A 19,383-nucleotide genomic window follows, 5' to 3' on the forward strand; every position below is an offset into this window, starting at 1 on the left:
GGGAGGAACCCTAAAGAAGCCAATAATTAAGAAACAAAACCATTACGCAGAGATACCAGTGGCTCATCCTGCAGTTGCCACAGATTCTACCGTATTTCTTCAGGGAAGTCACTAAATAAACAAAAATATTGCAGCCATGACAACCCCCTGGAGCCTCTTAAGGGGTCCAGATGCTGGATTTGGCAAAGACTTCAAAGCCACTATTTGCACATATATGTGCTAGAAGACTAAAGGGAAACCCATGTTTAAAGAAATAAAGACAAATTTGACAACAATGACTCATCAGATATAGGACAAATCAATAGAAGAAGAAACCAAATGGAAATTATGAGTAGAAAAATACAATAACTGAAACGAAAAGTACTAGGATGGCTCAACAGTAGATTTGAGTTGGCAGAAGAAAAAAGTGAGTGAACATGAAGATAGATCAACAAAAATTAGCCAATCTAAAGAATCAAAAGAAAAAAGAATGAATAAAAATAAATTCAAGAGACCTGGATCTGGGGTTCATCATGCATACTAGCATTCATGTCATGGGAGTTCCAGATAGAGAAGGGACAGAACAGGGCAAAAGAAATATGCAAATAATAGCAGGAAATGCCCCAAAGTTGATGAAAAGCATTAATCGACCCACAAACTCCAAGTAGGATAAGCATGGAGATTTGTACCGGCATATATCCTAGACAAACAGCTGGAAGACAAAGAGAAAATCCTGAAAGCAGCCAGGGGAAAAGACCCTCATCATGTATAGGGAGAGCCATGTCTAAAAGCAGACTTCTCATGAGCCACGAGAAACCAAGGAGGCTGGGGGATGACAAATATCTGTCAAAGATGATGGAAGAAATTTATCTGTCACCAAGAATTCTGTATGTAGCAAAACTACCCTTCAAAAATTAAGACAAAGGACAAGGTTGAAACAACCCAGGTGTCCATCAACAGAAGAAGAGATAAACAAAACGTGATGTAGCCGTACAAAGGCAGATTACTTAGCCATGAGAAGGAATGAGGTTCAGAAAGAGAGAAAGAACATTAGAAGTTACCGGGGGAGGGGAATGAGGAGTTATTGCTTAATGGGTACAAAGCTTCTGTTTGAATAGTTTTGATAATGGACCCTGGTGATGGTTGCTCAACACTGCAAATGTAATTAATGCCACTGAATTGTACACTTAAAAATGGTTAAAATGGCAAATTTTGTGACAACCACAATAAAAAATTTTTGAAAAGGTAAACAGACAAAATAAAGACATTCCAAGATAAAGATTAATATCTGCCTTCTAAGAAGTACTAAAGGAAGTCCTGACTGAAAAGAAATGATACCAGAAGAAATTTTGAATCCACAGAAAGTAAAGAGCAATGAAAAAGATAATTATAACCATTTTACCATATATTTTCTCATAACTAATTTAAAAGACAATTACTTAAAACAATATCTATAGGGAAGCGGACTTGGCTCAATGGAAAGAGTGTCCACCTACCACATGGGAGGTCCAGGGTTCGAACTCCCGGCCTCCTTGACCTGTGTGGAGCTGGCTCATGTGCAGTGCTGATGCGCGCAATGAGTGCCACCCCATGTAGGGGTGTCCCCCGTGTAGAGGAGCCCCACGTGCAAGGAGTGCGCCCCGTAAGGAGAGCCGCCCAGCGTGAAAGAAAGTGCAGCCTGCCCAGGAATGGCGCCACCCACACTTCCCTTGCCGCTGACGACAACAGAAGCGGACAAAGAAACAAGACACAGCGAAGAGACAACCGGGGGGGGGGGGGGGGATTAAATAAATAAATCTTTAAATAAATAAATAAATAAAAGGGAGCAGATGTAGCTCAAGTGGTTGAGCTCCTGCTTCCTACGCACAAGGTCCTAGGTTCAATCCCAACACCTCCTTAAAAAAGTAAATACATAAATATAAGGGTGGAAAAGATATACCACATAAGCAGTGGTCATAAAGAGAGCTGGTGCGGCTCTACAAAACAGACTTTGAGACAAAAAATATTGCTGGAGAAAAGAACACCACTTTATAACGATTATTGGGAAGACATAACAATTATAAATATACATGCACTTAACTACTTAACAAGACTTTCAAATTTCTTGGGGAAAAACACACACAACTGGACTGGCTTGAGGGGAAAAACAGATTTTTCAACAATATCGTTGGTGACTTCCATACCCAATTTTAATAATGGAGAGAGCTGAACGAAGAAAAGCAAGAAGGATGTGGAGACCAGGAGAACACTAAACCAACTTGACATACAGGACACAGAAAACACCCCACCCGACAGTATGACACACATTCTTTTCAACAACATGTGGAACATTCTCCAGGGTAGGTCACATCCTAGGCTAGAAAGCAAGCCTCAAAAAGCTTGAAATAAGCACACAAAGTATGCATTCTCTGATCAGAATGGGATTAAATTACAAGTCAAAAACAAAGGAAAAGCCTGAAATACTAGAAAATTAAATAATATACTTCTAAACCACTCATGGCTTAGGCACACATAAGGAAAATTAGAAAATTTTAACTGAAAATTAGACAATTTGTACTGAATGAAAACAAAACAGCATATCAAAATTTATGGGATGCAGCTAAAAAGTATTCATAAAGAACTCAAATGAATGATCCCCTATCTTCAAAAAGTATGAAAGAATAAACAAAATCCGAAGCAAACAGAAGGAAGGAAATTATAATAAATACTAGAACAGAAACCAATGCTAAGGAAAATAAAACCAATGATCGATGAAACCAAAGTGGCTGACAAGCACACTTGCGGTTCTAACAGCATATTCATAGGAATATGCATCAGATCTCTACACCCTTATGCTTCCTAGGAATGTGTCAGGTCTCTACACCCTATGCTCAAATGGTTTGGAAAAAAGAATCCCTGTTTACATACCTGTCTAGAGAAGAGCATGAGAACATTTGGGGAAAATGTTAACCTTGGGAGTCTGGGTAACAGGTGTAAGGGAGTTTTTGGATTATTTTTGCAATGGCTCTGTGTTATTCTTGCTACTTTTTCAAAGCACAAAAATATTTTTTAAAAGCTCTCCAGTCCTCCTGGGGTGGTGAGTGCCTGAGTGGTTGGGCTGAAACTGGTTGTAGGCTTTGCCCCCCAGTGTGACCCTGTGGCTGCAGTAGCCTGGCTCTCCGAGGGAAAGGCCCTTGGTGTAGGAAAGCTCTCCAAACACATCTCCTCTGCACTCGAGACCTCTTGGGGACGGCTTTGGGGTCTATGTGAGCAGGGCCCAACTCCACACCTTGAGAGGTTCCCCCTCTCCCAGCACCTGCCCAGGGGGTTCCTGGCTCCCCTGCCCCAGAAGGGCCACAAAGGTACTTCAACGTTTCTGTGATGCTGCTTTGGAAAATTCTCAGTGAGTGTGCTTATATAAATGTGGCATGTCAACAGCTGTTAAATCTGGGAGGCAGGTCCCCAAAGTTGGTTAGCAACACTTCAACTATGCTTACTAGGTGTATTTAAAAACAAATTAAGAATGATGAACCTCCTGCCCAGAACATAACCCTTGGACAGCAGCGCTGAAGGCAGGGGACTAGAGGAGGGCATCCCCTGGACTCCTCGACCCACTTGACAAGGCCTTCCATGTGAGCCTCAGCCCCCCTCGTGCTCCATCAAGACTAAGCCAATGAGCCCTTGGGACAGCTCCATTTGTGGCCCCTTCTTAGGTGTGCTAACTGAAAACGCGGTCACATATCTTCCCTGCCTGGAAATTCCAGTGGGCAGAAACCGCAGCGCAGCAAAACTTAATTTTAGCCTTTTGTAAGCATGTGGTTTCCAAGGTAACTGGGGAACACAATGCTCCAAGCCACCACACTGAGAGGGCTCCTTCTCAACACTAGGGAGCACATGGCCACAGGAAACAGGCTGGCCTCCAGGGAACCAGTTCTGATGAGGTGACAGGGGCTCTGGATGACCAGGATGAATGTGTCTGCAGGACTTTAAAACAGAATCACGCAGGGTGTGAACTAGAAAAAGGGGACAAAGCTTTTCAAAACAGATGAAACCAGCACATTATTTTAAAAAGTTTTATTTTGCAGATTTAGAAATTTGAGATTTTTAATAACCGCAAAAGAAATTCAGTCACACCTAATGATTAACAGAATGTAGTGTTATATTATCTAAACAGAAATCGTGCTGATGTGCCATAATAAATTGTCTATTAGTAAAAAAATACACTTTAGGGCACAGTATTGTATCACAAATTACAATAGGGATACTTTGCAAGAATTTAATCAAACTAGAGAATTCTGAATAGTTGTATCTTTTAAATGCAGCACTTAAAAATGTAACAACTCTGTGCATTCTTTTTCTTATAAAATGACCTTGTGTGTGTCATAGAAATGCTGCTTTATTGCTGCAGAGGTCAAAGTTCAAGGCTCAAGAGGTACAGGAGAGATACAAAGGTATCCTTAAGAAACTTGGTTTTGTTTATGTATAAAAAAGGTAGTTTATAAAAGTTAATTTACAAACCAAGAACAAAAGTGGTATGCACGCATTATGTACAAGCATCCTTAAATCGTCTAAATTTTCAAACGCAAGGCCAAAATGAACAGGTAACAACCACTGCCACTTGACAAAACAAAAAAACAAACAAACAAAAAAAAACACCAAACGAAAGAAACAAAAACACCCAAATCACACCATTATTCTCTTTTGGGTGATTATACATTTCGGAAACCATCAAATCCACAATTAATCACCTTTTTTTTCGTGATACAGTATTTAGAAGTGCACAAAAGCCATAAAAACTTAGTAATACAGTAAGAATGAGCTAAGAATTAAAAACCTAAGGGTAAGGCATTCCTGCTGGTTAGTATGTCTGTGATGATATGGTTCATTTATTGATCCAAAGAGCCCACGGAACCAGTCTCGCATGCTTTGGTGTCCTTCCCTAAGAAAAATGTGTTTTCATACACAGGAATGAATTGTCTTCACTTGACCAAAAAAAAAAAAAAATATATATATATATAAATTCCCCCTGCTGTACATTTGTTAAATCCACTACAATGGTTATATATTCCAGGTGCATTTTTAAAATGTGTGCATATTACCTCATGCATCATAAAATAAAATATATGTGCCAGGCTGGGGTCATAACAAAGTTTGAAACAGCGTACTTTGGAAAGAATAGAACTCAAATATACCCCATTTACTGGCTGGTAATTTAACGGAAATAATATGTGAAGTTAGCAGTGACCATAAAAAAGTACAAAAATCATTACAAAGCAAAAACATCTTTGAAACTCAAGCCAAATACCAATAGTTCTTCCATCATGAACACAAAGTTGGCAGCATGTTTCCTGATCAAGGTTTAGGGTGTGGTGTGTTCAACAAGCTTCAACAGCTCAAACAAAATGCTTAATCCTAACAACTGTGGGTCAATTCTAAGTAAAGCATAATACTTGATAGAGTGGTCCCCATTTGGATTTAGTAAGTTCAACCCAGCTTCACATTATTTTTAAAGTTTCTATATTTTAAGAATTAGAAGTGGTCAATCAGGACAGAAACACAGTTTGCTCCAACAAGGTAATTTGGATCTCCAGGAAGACACTTGTTCTGCCAGGTTTTAGGGTCACCTGTGAAAGAAGAAGAAAGTGAAATCACCTGTAGCTGGCCGAACGCTCTGCAATCGTGGCAAAAGCACACACACATTTAGGCACAACCTCCCCTCCCCTTCTTCAGCACACTGCACTCCATAAAAGCCCTCAGTGCTGTACTTCAATACAGACCTGATGGGCATCTAACGATTTAAAAACTGTTTTATTCATAATGTTTTCCACTTCACAGGCTTTTCAAAAGACTAAGAATTAGGGTAACCATAAACCTGGAACAGTCCCAGTTTGCCCCTGAATCTACATCGTTATTATTAGTGTCCATTCACTTTCAAATGTTTGGGCAGTAATTTTAATTTGAGATGAATACGAGAGCATGTTTCTCATACTTGAAAACAGACCAACAAATGAAACCCTTGAAGTGCTACAGAACCCTCCACCTTTCAGAGAAATCAGACTAGACACCACAGCCCTGTTTCTGGTGGTACCACAAAATTATTCACAGAGCTGTTAAACGTCTGAGGTACGGCTTGGAGAGTTGAATTTTTAACAAGCTCTTGGTGATTTAGATTTGCAGCTACAGCTAAGAACCTCTGGTAGAGGACACTAAATATGAAGAAAATTGGGACGAGTGTCTTTTTCTATGGTATTGAAGTTGGTAGTCAAAACTGAGGACATGGCATTCCTTACAGAGGTAGTTTTCAGTGATTCTGCCCCAATGGGGCAGGGTCTTTGCTTGTCACAGCTGGCTTCTAGTGGCCAGAGGCCAGAGACGATGGCAAAACATCCCACAATGCAGAAGATAGCTCCTACAACAAAGAATTACCCAGCCCAAATGTCAACAGTGCCAAGGCTGAGAAACCCTATCGTACAGTAAGCTATACTATCCTCTAAGTGGTACCTGGAATCAGCAGCATTTCCTGATGGGCTCAGCAGTGTAAAAAAGTAATTTCACAGATATATATGGCTTTTTATGAAACTGTAGATAAATTGCTACGTCAATGAGATAGAGCCCGGCCAACTTTTTGGAAGTAAAAAGATCTTATCTTTAGGCTCAAGTTATATTCCACTATATTCTAATTTTTGTTGGTATTAAGTCAGAGATGATCAAAATCTATACTGACTTTTCGAATGGAAATTTATAGTAGCAAAACATTCTAAAGCCAAGATTACATAAAGGTAAATTTCTTTTCTGGGTAAATGTCCCCAATTTCCTTTTTTTTTTTTAGGAGGTACTGGGGATTGAACCTAGAACCTCATACATGGGAAGCAGGTGCACAACCACCTGAATTACATCTGCTTCCTGTACTCAAATTTTAACATAGAAGAAGTTGCTTGAATCTAAACCAACGTAGTATGTTCTATGGTATAAAACACTGGAAGTAACGAATGGGCAAATCATTTATGTTTCATATAGTATCTGGGGAAAAAAATTTGTAAAATTAGTAACTACATTAGATGGTTACTTTGACGACATTACAAAACACCTTTGTCATAAACCACCCATCTACTTTGGTTTAGAGAACATCAGATCTCCTACTACACCTGACTTTCCAAATGTTCTTAATGTTAATTCACTAATTCAAACCAGGCTAATGAAACATTTTTTCAGTGGAACACCTGAGGAAACAGCTTTAACATCTAGTATGTTAAAATTATTTTTTTCCAGAAAATGGAAAATGTGGTACTTATGAGCATGTAACACCTTTTCTCTTCGGCAATATTAAAAGATGCTACTGTAATCTAAAACTCTATTTCATACTGCACTAGAGAAAAACTGAATAAGGCTCAGCTGAATTATCAAAAATTCAGAAGCAGGATTTTAATTCTTATTTTCCCATACCAGTTCTCTTTAAGTCACCTATATCAATATTATGTAGAAAGTTCCAACTGGTAACTGACTTAGTCACCCCAGGAAGTAAGAAATATGGAAATGCAATGAAGCCTTGAACTTTATGATCCTAAGAGCAAAAAGCCATTTAAAAACAGTGTACAGAAGTTACTCAGAGTCTTACATTGAAAAACCACGGCCAAGTATGGTCACTTTTGTCTTCAAGTTTTCCCAATATTTATACTTCATAGATCGAGGAATTAAAATCGTAACCAAAAATAAAATAATTACGTATTTCTAGAAGACATAAATGTCTCTACCTTCCCATATTAATTCACATCATCTACACTATCAACTTGAAGACAAGGGAACAGAGGGAGAGAAGGGCTGGCAGAACAGGGAGTACAGCCCATCATCCGCCCGGGGAATAATCAATGACAGCTCCCAGAGACCCCAAAGGACAGAGTGAGACAGCGTACCCGAAGAGGAGTCGGAGGATTTTAGAGCAAAAGACCAACCGTCAGGGGTCATGGACGCACAGTGTGGTAAGCGCAGCTCCACCGGCTTCAGGAACTTGAGGCCATGGGGCCCGCACATCACCAGGGGGCTCAGCAGCGTCTCACCTGGGGGGGGGGGGTGGAAAGAGGCTCGACAGCAGTCCTTCTGGACCCACACTTTTGTGCCTGTTGTTAATTCTACACTGTAAAGCCGAATGGGTTAGTTTCCTATGGCAGCACTGTCCAATAAAAATGCAACTAAAAATTATCTAGTAGCCACATTAAAAATAGATGAAATTAATATTTCATTTAACTCAATATACCCAAAACATTACAATTTCAACACACAATGAATACATGAAATCTTTTTTTTTTTTTTACACCTCTAGCACATTTCAATTTGTACTAGCCACACACAGCTACTGGTTATGGTATTCAACTGCATAGGTCTATAATACAAAACATGTTTAAATATACTGGCTACAAATGCTACGTGCATCATCTTTTTAAAATGTTTTCTTTACCACAGACTAAAGGTATGGGATTAACTCAGGGCTAGTAGAGTTAGCCCTATTCATTTTTGTACCCCCAAATCAAAGTATAGAGGAATCAGCTCTTAGTATTCAGCAGAAACCAGTGCACTTGCTCATGGGCGAGTTTTGAAGATGAATTTTTTAAGCCGATATTACGGAAAGAGTGTTTTTAAAAGCTAGCTAAGAAGATGTCTGGCTTCAGGCTGTGACACCTCGATTCCTGAGTCAGATTCAGGAGCCAGATCCAGAAGGAGCCAGGGCCACCACCCCTGTCTTTCCTTGCTTGGCAGGAGCAGCTGGATGCTACTGATAAATGTATTTAAGGAACTAAAGTGCTGCTGAAGATTCTAAAACAGAAAACTGCAACACAGTTCATCATAACATCATCTTCACAGATCCAGAAAAAAAAAAAAGGAAAAATACAGACCACTCCTCCTAGACCCCATAGCAGCTCAGAAACGTGAGCTGCAGCGTCTTCCCAAGACACTGCAACCTGAGGGTCAGGTGACAGGCAGCAAGGGCAGCACGGCCCTCCTGCGTGGGCACTGCACTGCACCCTCCCCTCCAGAAGGGAGGGCTGGCTGATCCAGAACAGCCAAGAACGCTTGGCTGGCAAGGGAGGCTTTGTGTGCCATCACTTTCAACCTCAGGTGGACAATAAAGCCCAGTGTGGACAGAGACAAGTCTGTGGTCACCTTCACCACAAGGTCCACCTGCTGAATCCTCCCCACTGCATCTACAGACCTGTAACCACCATCTCCAGGTCCCTGCCTCCAGCCCCCAGAACTGACACAAGCACTTCCTTGAGAAGTCCTCCCTCCCTGACTGAAGGAAGCACATGGTGGGAGGCAGAGAGAGGCCACGGGATTATCTCTTAGCTCTTCAATACAAGCTGTGAAGAATGCAGGGCAACTCTTCAGTTATCAGAACCAAGCAGAAAATCAAAACCACTTGCCTTTTTCTTTATCTAAAGGTGGGAGGATGCTGTTGTCTCGGCAGACCTTGAAATAGATTTCCTGCTCGATTCCCTCAGGAATGGCTCCTTGTGGGATGATTATGCTAACGCCGGTCTCTATGGAACTCAAAACCCCACCGTTGCTGCTGAAAACGCCTCGAGCTGTGGCCACCACGGTGTGGCCGTCCTCGTCCTCATCCTCGTCCACAGCTGAGGGACTGAGAGGTCAGAAAGGGCCGGTAAGTAAATCACAAAACACAAGAGCTTTCCTCCAGTTTATTATAGTTTTAGTTTTCCACACAACCAAAATGTTATTTACTGTAATAGGACTGCTTTCAGTGACGGCTTTTTCACAGATGACTAGCAGCACATTCTTCCCATATAAACTCATTTAACTTTTGAAGGTAATTAAAAAAGTTATCTTTCTTACTAGATTTTTGCAACCTGAATATAGAAACTGGTACTTTGGCTCACCCAACTACTCCAGCTCACTGGTTTTAAGAAGCACATTTTAACATGCATGAAATCAGTGTCTTAAAACTGACAGTGGTAGGAGCCCTTTTTCTCCTTGTTACTATTGTATAAAACAAAGGTAAATCTTACAGCCGATGGCATTGCTGATTTGGCCTAGGTTTTAGGGGTGCACACTTCTTTGCTTTCGCAATAAGGAAACGGCTATCTTCAGGGCAGGCCCTGCTCTGGCTCATCAGACACCACTGCCCCCTGCCTGACACAAGGCCAGTGGCCTTTCCTTGGCATGCCGTGAGTACCCAAAGCGCATGTGCGGAAAGACACGTCCAGTCTCATGATGTCAAGTTTTTGCTAAGGGCATGCACCAAGCACACATGAAAAGAAGAACATCCAAGGGCAAAGGGACACAATATCAACGACAGCCTCAAGACTGGAGGACGATCACCACGGAGACTTCTTTGATCTAAGCTGAGAGCCAGGACTTAGAGGCGAGCAGAAGGGCAGAACACAAATGAAAGCGTGTGCAGGACAGCTGAGGTGCTGCTGCAGCCTGATGGGAGCGGAGAAGGCCCCTGTGACGCAACCTCAAGGACGCAAGGCCCATCGACTCCCGCCCAGGAGGACCCGGCTGTCCCCAACCCTGCTGCCTTGAGAGGCTCACGACGGGAAGGCAGCAAATCAGCAGGCTTGCGGGGGCCCGGGCCCTGCTTCTGCCCGAGAGCACTTCTGCTTTGACGGGCAACTTGAAATGAAACTGGCTTAGGAGGCTGAGGTGAGCACTCTTCAGTGACACGCCAAAAAGAACACAGAAGGCTGTTCTAGATGGTGCGCTTTGCCTCGTGTACTTGGCCTCCTTACAATCAATGGCCACTTTGAGGCTTTTTCCTTAATTTTTAAAGATTTATTTACTTTATTTTGCTTTATTTATCTCCCCTCCCCGGATGGTTCTCTCGTCTGTCTGCTCATTGTCTGCTCGCCTTCTCCAGGAGGCAGTGAGAACCGAACCCGGGACCTCCCACGTGAGAGGCGAGTGCCCAATGGCCTGAGCCACATCTGCTCCCCAGGGGCTATGGCATCTGCTGACTTGTGGCATCTGCTCATCGCAGAGAGGGTGGCACCTAGCTCACTGCAGCAGGGGCCACATCTAACTTGTTGCAGTGGCGGTGGCGTCTGCTCGTCTTCTTTTAGGAGGCACTGGGACCTTCCATGTGGTAGGTGGGCACCCAACTGGTTGAGCCACACGCCCTTCCCCTTGCATTTCTTTTTTAACATCACTGTTGAACCAACAGTGGACTAGGAAGACAGACATGTTTAACTTCAAACCTCACCAGCTGACGTTAACCAGGAAGCCAGGCTGGCCAAGTGCTGGGCTCTGTGGTCACATGACCTAGATGGGAATCCAAGGGCCTGCCCTTGGCAAACTGCTTGCCTCAGTTTTTGATAAAATGGGGATAATGATAATACCTATCAACCATACATAAGTGATGGATTTTTAAAAAATTAACATTACTTTGTACTGCCTGCAGGGCCTTCTTGGTAATGACATTCAGTGCAATGGCATTTTGGACTCTGTTCAGATGAGACAGAGTTAAAATGATCATTTCAAACCCAAACCATGTAAACCACATCAAACTCACATAAGGCAAATCACACTGCCAATATTTAAGAAAAGAAAGCAAAAATCTTACCTCACAGGAATAGCTTTAGGCACTGTGCTGATGTTATTGACTTGATATTTAGGCTTGTCTGCATGAATGGAGAAAGTTTCAACTCCACTGTCAAAATCAGGAGGTTGTGCTGAACCATGAGCTTTTGTAACAGTTTTTGGAGAAGTAGGGGCTTTTAAAGACAAGTCTGGTTTATGTGCAGTTTCACTTGGCAGAAGATTGTGATTGAATTTAGGACTTTCAAACTTGCGTTCAAATGGCCTAGCAGAACTTGTATAAGGTTTTGGTGTGAATCGATTGTATGCTGGAGTGACTGTTTTCTGAGCTTGCTCAGCTCCATTAACTGGAGTTTTATCTGGCAAGCTTTTCTGGGGATAGAAAGGTTGAGCACTGTCTTCTCTGTTTGACGGTCTGAATGCTGCTGGCTTGTGCTGAGGTGGAGGTGGATCCGGTTTGGACACTAAAGAATTCTGGAAATCCAATGACGCTAAATTACCTGGAAAGCAAACATATAAACATTTTTTTTTTAACTCCCTGAAAGAAGCTCTAAGAGTCCCTGTGATATCTCTCCCATCTTAACTGCCCTGGTTCCAGAGTTGGGGTCTGGGTCACAATAGTCAGAGGGTGGGCTCTGAGCCTGCTGGTTATGGGTGACACCAAGCGACAGAAGCTCATGGTGCTGTCAGGGTACCCTGCTCCCCTGGAACCAGGGTCCTTGCCTCCAGAACGTGGCCTCCGAGGAACGCCATGCCAAAGAGTTTCGCAAATTAGAAAAAGATGGACAAACGTGACTGCATTAAAAAACAGTACTATAAAACTCTCCATAAAATTAAAAAAAAAAAAAAAAAAACAGATTTAGAAAATATTAATTAACTGATTAAGAATTAACACCCAAAAACATACAAAGAATACATTGATAAGAAAACTCAACATAATAAAAAGGTGGCCAAAGACATGATTGGCAAAAACAGACGTGAAAACTTGAACGCCCAGGAGCCATATACGACCAATATGTTCTAAGACTCTGCACGAAGGTTAAAAATTATGAATAGTGAACCCCATTATTTAATAACTATTTCTTACACAAACATACCTATCACACATTTTTTATAAATAAGGCAAATAAACACTCTAGTCACAATAAGTAAACAAAATTAATCATAGAAATAATTTTAGAAAATAACTCTCTCTGTCTCTTAATTTTTTTGATTGTCAATTGCATATTCCTGAATTCACCTGTGTGGAGTTAGTGTAAGATGAGGTTCTACTGTCATGATATTCAGATGGAGGATGTGGGAAGCTGGCGGAGTAGCAAGCTCCAGGAATCGGTGCCTCCAACCAAACGACTACTGCACTGACAGGAACGCCTGAATCAAACACTGTGAAATCCCAGAGTCTCTGAGAACACTGTGCAGCATCCAGGGAGGAGCGGTCAGAAGAGGCTGGTCACCCACAGTAAATACCAGTGTTTCACCCCTGCAGGGGCTCCATGCCCCTTCCCCAGCCTCACTGTGAGCAGCAGTGGGGACTGGAGCTGGGGCTCTGGGGGCAGTTTGCTGGTGCCAGGGTGGAACAAAAAGAACTAAGTTCTCCAAACTTCCAGGGAGTGTGGTCTGATGGCAGACTTCTGCCTTTGATCAGCTACTTCAATCACTGCAGGCCAGCTCTGAGGGCAACCTCTGAGCGAAGGTGGCAGCAAAATCTTAAAGACAGTACCCCTCCTCAAAACTATGGAAAACTGCTGGGCAAAAGTTGAATTAAGAAAATCCAGCTTCAAAAGCCACAGAAGCAGCTCCTAGAAGGGAGTGAATGTGGCAAGCAGTTGAGCACCTGCTTCCCACATGGGAGGTCCCAGTTCTAGTGCCAGTGCCTCCTAGAAGCAAAACAAAACAAATGAAAAAACCAACTCAGAGGAGCCGATGTGGGTCAGTGGTTAGCGCTGGCGTCCCACATGAGGTCCTGGGTTCAATCCCTGGCCCCAGTACTTCAAACAACAAAGCAGCACCTGATGCCTTTGCTGCCCACCCCCACCCCCACCCCCACCCCCACCCCCACAAGGCCAGCTTATGTTCCATGGTGGGTCTTCCGCCCTATTCCAGAAAGAGCAGTGTGGCCCCAATGCGCAAACTGGGGTGCATTTGTGTCAGTGACCATCTATCAGGGGGAGGTCTGAGAGACTGAGCAAAGGAACATACCTCAGCTTTGCCCTCCCACAGAAGGCCCTAGTAGAAAGCTGTGCAGTGAGAGAAATAGTTTAGTCGAAGGACTTCCTGCTTGAAGTCACCCCAGAGAGCACCTCGGAGGAGGAGGTCTACCTCAAAGGAAGTACAGGGGGTGTTCACTCCAATGCCTGTGAATTATAGAGGGCTAAGTCCTAAGGCCTCTGCTTCTAGCAAGCCCAAGCCCAGGAAAAGGAGGTTCTGGGCTCCAGCCCCAGGCAGGCTCAGAGAAGACAGAGCATCATAGGCTTGAGCTGCTCTTCTTGACAGAAGGGCTAAATGCTGAAGGAGACCACCAGCCAAAGCAGAGCCAGTTTGCAAAGACAATGAAAGGTGCTTTTTGCTTTGGTTTGTTTTATTTAGCTCCTGGCATTCAATAAAATCCCTGTCATACAACTAGCTGGACACAGATAGCTCAAGAAGTAAATGCCAGGTTTAACACTCTAAACCAGGGTTTCTTAATCTTTTTTTTTGTTCCTTTTGCCAGTCTGATGAAAACCACAGACCCCTTATAATGTGTCACAGACACATTATATAATGTGTATTATATAACAAATATTTCATATCCTCACCAACACATTCCCACAAATAATGTTTTTCTGAATTTCAACTCAAACTCAAAGACCCCTTGTTAAGAAACTCTGCTTAAAGATATTAAAATGTACAGTGTGCAACAAAAGATTACAAGACAAAGAAGCAGGAAATGATGGCCCACTCGAAAAAACAAGATAAAAATCCAGAAACCATCAATGAAAAGGAACAGACTTTCGACTTACCAAACAGACATTTTAAAAAAATGACCCTACAGGTGCACAAAGAGATAAAGGAGAATACAAAGAAATAACTTACTGAACAATACAGAAATCACTCCGGAGAAATACTGGGGTTGAAGAACACAATAACTGATATGAAAAATTCCTTAGTTTCAAAAGCAGAATGGAAGTAGCAGAGGAGGAACCAGTTAACTCAGCAAAACAAATCAAATGATTCAGGCTGAGGAGTAAAAATAAAAAATAAAAAAGAACAAACAGAAGCCAGGATGGCAGTGGGGGGGGGAGGCCTGGCACACCAGCTGCTGCCAGCCCAGACCACTAAGGGTGCCCAGCCTCTGGATTCACGTCAGCTTGGCTGCACGTGTATTTTCCTCCCTCCATGATCTCCGACACTGACAAAGTGGAATAAACTGAGGTACTGTGAAAGAGAAATGTAACCCGGACAGAGATAAAGAGGAAGTACCGGGGATTGAACCCAGGGCCTTGTAAATGCAAAGCGGGCTCTCAACCACTGAGCCATACCCACTCCCCCAGATGGTCACTCTTAAGGGTAGTTTTGGTTTAGATACCAATTCAAGACTGTGAGCATCCATTATAGTTCACAGAGTTTTTAAATTTAAGAATTTTATCTATTTCTGAGAACATTCAAGAGTATATAACATGTCAACCACAAAAAGTATTAAAATGAACATATGCCCCCATAATTCACTTTAATATATATAACATACAGTAACATCAAAAAATAAAACAAAACGGAGTCCAAGAGATGCATGGGATACCAGTCAGTGTACTTTCAATCAACACTTATGGCAGCCCAGAAGAAAGCGGCAAAAGGAATATTCGAATAAATATCAGAAAACTAACCAAATTTTAACAAAATACATGAATCTGCACCTTTAAGAAGGCAAAGGAACCGCAAACAGGATAAATTCAAAGAGCACAAGCCCCGCCACATGGTACTCAAACTGCCCAAGGACCAGAGAGAGCTCTGAAAGCTACAAGAGAAAAGCAGGGAGGCACGCACAAGGGAACTGCAGCAAGATGAAGTGCTAACTTCTCATCAGAAACCAGGGAGGCAAGAAGGCAGTGGTATGATATACCTAAAGTGCTGAAAGAAAACAAGTGCCAATCAAGAATACTTGGCAAGACTTTCTTTCAAAAATGAGGGACAGATTAAGACATTCCCAGATAAAGAAAAGCTGAGGGAGTTTCTCACCACTGCCTTACAAGCGATGCTACAGGGAGTTCTTCACACTGAAAGGAAAGGACACTAGGATGGATCAAAGTGGCAAAAGAAATAAAGACCTCCAGGAGAGGGGACCGTATGGACAATGGTAAATGCCAGTACCGTATAGTACCATTTTCTACCTAACTCCACTTCCTACATTTTACAAGTGTGAAAATGTAAATAAAAAATGACAGATCAATAGCTGGGGACATACCATGTACAAAAATATAATTTGTAACAAGAATTTAAAAACATGGGGGGGACAGAGGAGTATAGGAAGCATGTATGTGTATGCTATTACAGAAGTTGATACCAAATCAAATATGATTATTACAGATTTAGGAGTTAAATTTTAACTTATGGTAACCACAAAAATATATTCAGAAAGAAATGAGAAGGGACTCATTGGTATAATGCAAAAAAACCACAACAAACCAAAACCAAAACAAAAGCAAAAACATACATTCCCCCCAAATACAGAAGCTGGCCTTAAGGGAAAAACTGAAGGACAAAATGGTCTTATAGACAAAGGCAAAGAGAAAGATGGCAGAAAATGTACTGTATTATCAATATTTATTTTAAATGCAAATGGATTAAATATCCAGTCAAATGTCAGAGAGTGGGAGAATGGATAAAAAAGCATGACCCAACTACATACTGTTTATAAAAGACTCACCTTAAATTCAAAAGCATAAGCGGGTTGAAAGTGAAAGGATGGGGAAAAATATACCATGCAAGTAGTAATTAAAGGAAAGCTGGGCACCTATACTAATGTCAGTTAAAAAACACTCAAGTCAAACCCCGGGCCTCCTTGACCCGTGTGGAGCTGGCCCACGCGTGGTGCTGATGTGCACAGGGAGTGCCGTGCCACTCAGGGGTGTCCCCGCGTAGGGGAGCCCCACGCGCAAGGAGTGCGCCCTGTAAGGAGAGCCGCCCAGCGCAAAAGAAAGTGCAGCCTGCCCAGGAATGGTGCCGCACACACAGAGAGCTGACACAACAAGAGGAAACACAGAGTCCCGTGCCCTGACAACAATAGAAGCAGACAAAGAAGAGCACGCAGCAGATAGACACAGAGAACAGACAACGGGGAGGGGGGGAAGAAAGAAAAAAAGTGTTATGAGGGAAAAAGATTGTATATGGATAAAGGTGTCAATAAGAAGACCTAACAACTATAAATACATATACGCGTAACAGCAGAGCCTCAAAACATGACACAAACACTGACAGATCTGATGGAAGAACAGGATGGTTCTATGTTAAAAGTAGGGGATTTCAACATGCCACTTGTGATGGATAAGATCATACAATGCATCTTCTCCAACCATAAAGGAATGAACTAGAAATCAGTAACAGGAGAGGAGGAAAATTCACAAATACGTGAAATTTAAACAAGTACCTTTAAACAAAGCAAGAGGTCAAAGAAGAAACCACAAGGGAAATTAGAAAATATCTTAAGTCTATTGAAAATCAAAACATAACATACAACAACTTACGAGATGTAGTAAAGACAGTGCTGAGAGAGAAATTTATAGATTGCGTTAAAATTAAGAAACACTTCAAACCAGAGACCTGATCCAGACCTGTGCCACCTTGCAGCTGAAATCAGGAAGAGAGTGGAGCAGCTGAGCCTGACAGAAAAAGCCTGGAGGGGAAGGAGAGTTCAGGCAGAGATCTCTGCTATCTTGCATCAACATGTGGCAGCTGACTTTCTAAGAAAGCACCTCTTATGGTGCTTGAGCTGGACTTTCCACAGCCTTGGAACTGTAAGCTGTTACCTCAAACAAATCCCCTCTAAAAAAAGCCAACCGATTTCTGGTACTTTGCATCAGTAGCCCTTTGGCAAACTTAATACAACGGCCAGCTGACTTTTTTTCATAAGGACGCCAAGTCCATTCAATGTGGAAAGAACAGTCTCCTCAACAGATGGTGCTGCAGAACAGAATGTGTAACGTCAAAGAATGAATGTGGACCCTATCTCACATCATACACAAAAATCAACTCAAAATAGATCAAAGACCTAAATATAAGAACCAGAAATATAAAAATCCTAGAAGAAATCACAGGGAAGCATTTTCAGGGCCTGTGTTAGGCAGTGGTTTCTTAGACCTTACATCCAAAGCACAAGCAACAAAAGAAAATTAAATGGGACCTCATCGAAATAAAAACCTTCTGAGTACAAAGGACTTTATCATGAAAGTAAAAAGACAACCTACCACAATAGGAGAAAATAATTGGAAACTAAATATCCAATTAAAAATTTATATATAAAAAGACAATATACACAATGGGAGAAAATATTTGGAAACTGTGATTGTTTGAAACTATACACACCCCAGAAAAACATGTTCTTAAATCTAATCCATTCCTGTGGGTTTAAACCCATTGAAAGTAGGAGCCTTTGATTAGACTACTTTAGTAAAGTGTCACCTAACTCAATCAGGATGGGACTTAATCCTGCTACTGGAGGTCCTGTATTAAGGGAATGAATATAGAGAAGGAAAGCCAAGGAAGCAAGAGGATGCAAGCAATGAAACCTGGAAGAGAAGGGAGAGCCCTGCACACAGTGCCACATGCCTTGCCATGTGGGCAAAGGAACCAAGGATTGTCAGCAGCCTGTCTTTGAGAAGAAAGCATCCCTTGATTTATACATTTTTATGGCCTCAAAGCCGTAAGCTAATAAATTCCCATTGTTTCAAGCCAACCCATTTCATGGTATTTGCTTGAAGCAGCTAGGAAACTAAAACAGTAATACATATCTGACAAGGGTTAAATATCCAAGATACATAAAGAACTCCTACAACTCAACAACATAAAGACAGTTCAATTTTTAAAAAATGGGCAAAAATTTGAATAGACATTTTCCACAGAAGGATACACAAATGGCCAAAAGGACGTGAAAAAGATGCTCAACATCATTAATTATTAGGAAAATGCAAATCACAACCACAATGAGATACTATTTCACACCCGCTAGATCGGCTAGTATTTTTTAAAAAATGGAAAATTACAAGTGTTTGAGGATGTGGAGAGAGAGAGTAATGCTCATTCATTGTTGGTGGATGCGAAAAATGGTGCAGGCCTTGGGGAAGACAATTTAGCATTTCCTCAGGAAGTTAACCACATGATCCAGAAATTGCACTTCTAGGTATATTCCCAAAAGAACTGAAAGCAGGGACTCAGATATTTTTATGTTCATAGTGGCAATATTCACAACTGCCAAAAGATGGATGGAACCCAAGTGTTTATTAACCGATGAATGGATAAATAAAACGTAATGTATACATGCAAAGCAATACTGTTCAGCTATAAAAAGGAGTGAGCTTCTGACATGTGACAACACAGATGAACCTTAAAGACATCATGTTGAATGAAATAATGCAGACAAGGACAAATATTATGTGATCTCACTGATAAGAAATCATTAAAATAAGAAAATTTATATGCAGAAACTAGACTATATGTTACCAGGGACTGGGGTGAAGGTAAAGAATGGGGAGTTAATGCTTTAATTGTACAGTTTCCATGTGGATTAATGGAAAAGTTTTAGAAATGAATGGTGGAATGCACAATATTGTGGATGTAATTAACAACACTGAATTATTTATTTGAATGTGATAAAAGCAGAAATTTTAGGTTGCATATGTTACTAGA

At 41.6% G+C, this 19,383-nt stretch overlaps 1 protein-coding gene across 12 annotated transcripts in view; it reads right to left on the bottom strand.

Moving 5' to 3' along the window:
* Positions 1-4,017: 4,017 nt before the first annotated feature.
* The window catches only part of TJP1 (tight junction protein 1), a 277,704-nt gene continuing 262,338 nt past the window's right edge, over positions 4,018-19,383 (bottom strand). For 6 of the 12 annotated variants that reach the window (XM_058294847.2, XM_058294841.1, XM_058294848.2 and 3 more), the window contains 4 exons: positions 11,534-12,008; positions 9,375-9,592; positions 7,869-8,012; positions 4,018-5,582 (listed from right to left, as the gene is read on the bottom strand). In XM_058294847.2, the coding sequence (XP_058150830.1) occupies positions 5,488-5,582; positions 7,869-8,012; positions 9,375-9,592; positions 11,534-12,008 (932 nt within the window). In that variant the 3' untranslated portion in view covers positions 4,018-5,487. The remainder of the gene's footprint in view (positions 5,583-7,868; positions 8,013-9,374; positions 9,593-11,533; positions 12,009-19,383) is intronic. The other 6 variants (XM_058294849.2, XM_058294843.2, XM_058294851.2 and 3 more) reach the window with 3 other exon arrangements.

This window comes from Dasypus novemcinctus, chromosome 3 (assembly GCF_030445035.2).
Source record: "Dasypus novemcinctus isolate mDasNov1 chromosome 3, mDasNov1.1.hap2, whole genome shotgun sequence".
Taxonomy (NCBI): domain Eukaryota; kingdom Metazoa; phylum Chordata; class Mammalia; order Cingulata; family Dasypodidae; genus Dasypus; species Dasypus novemcinctus.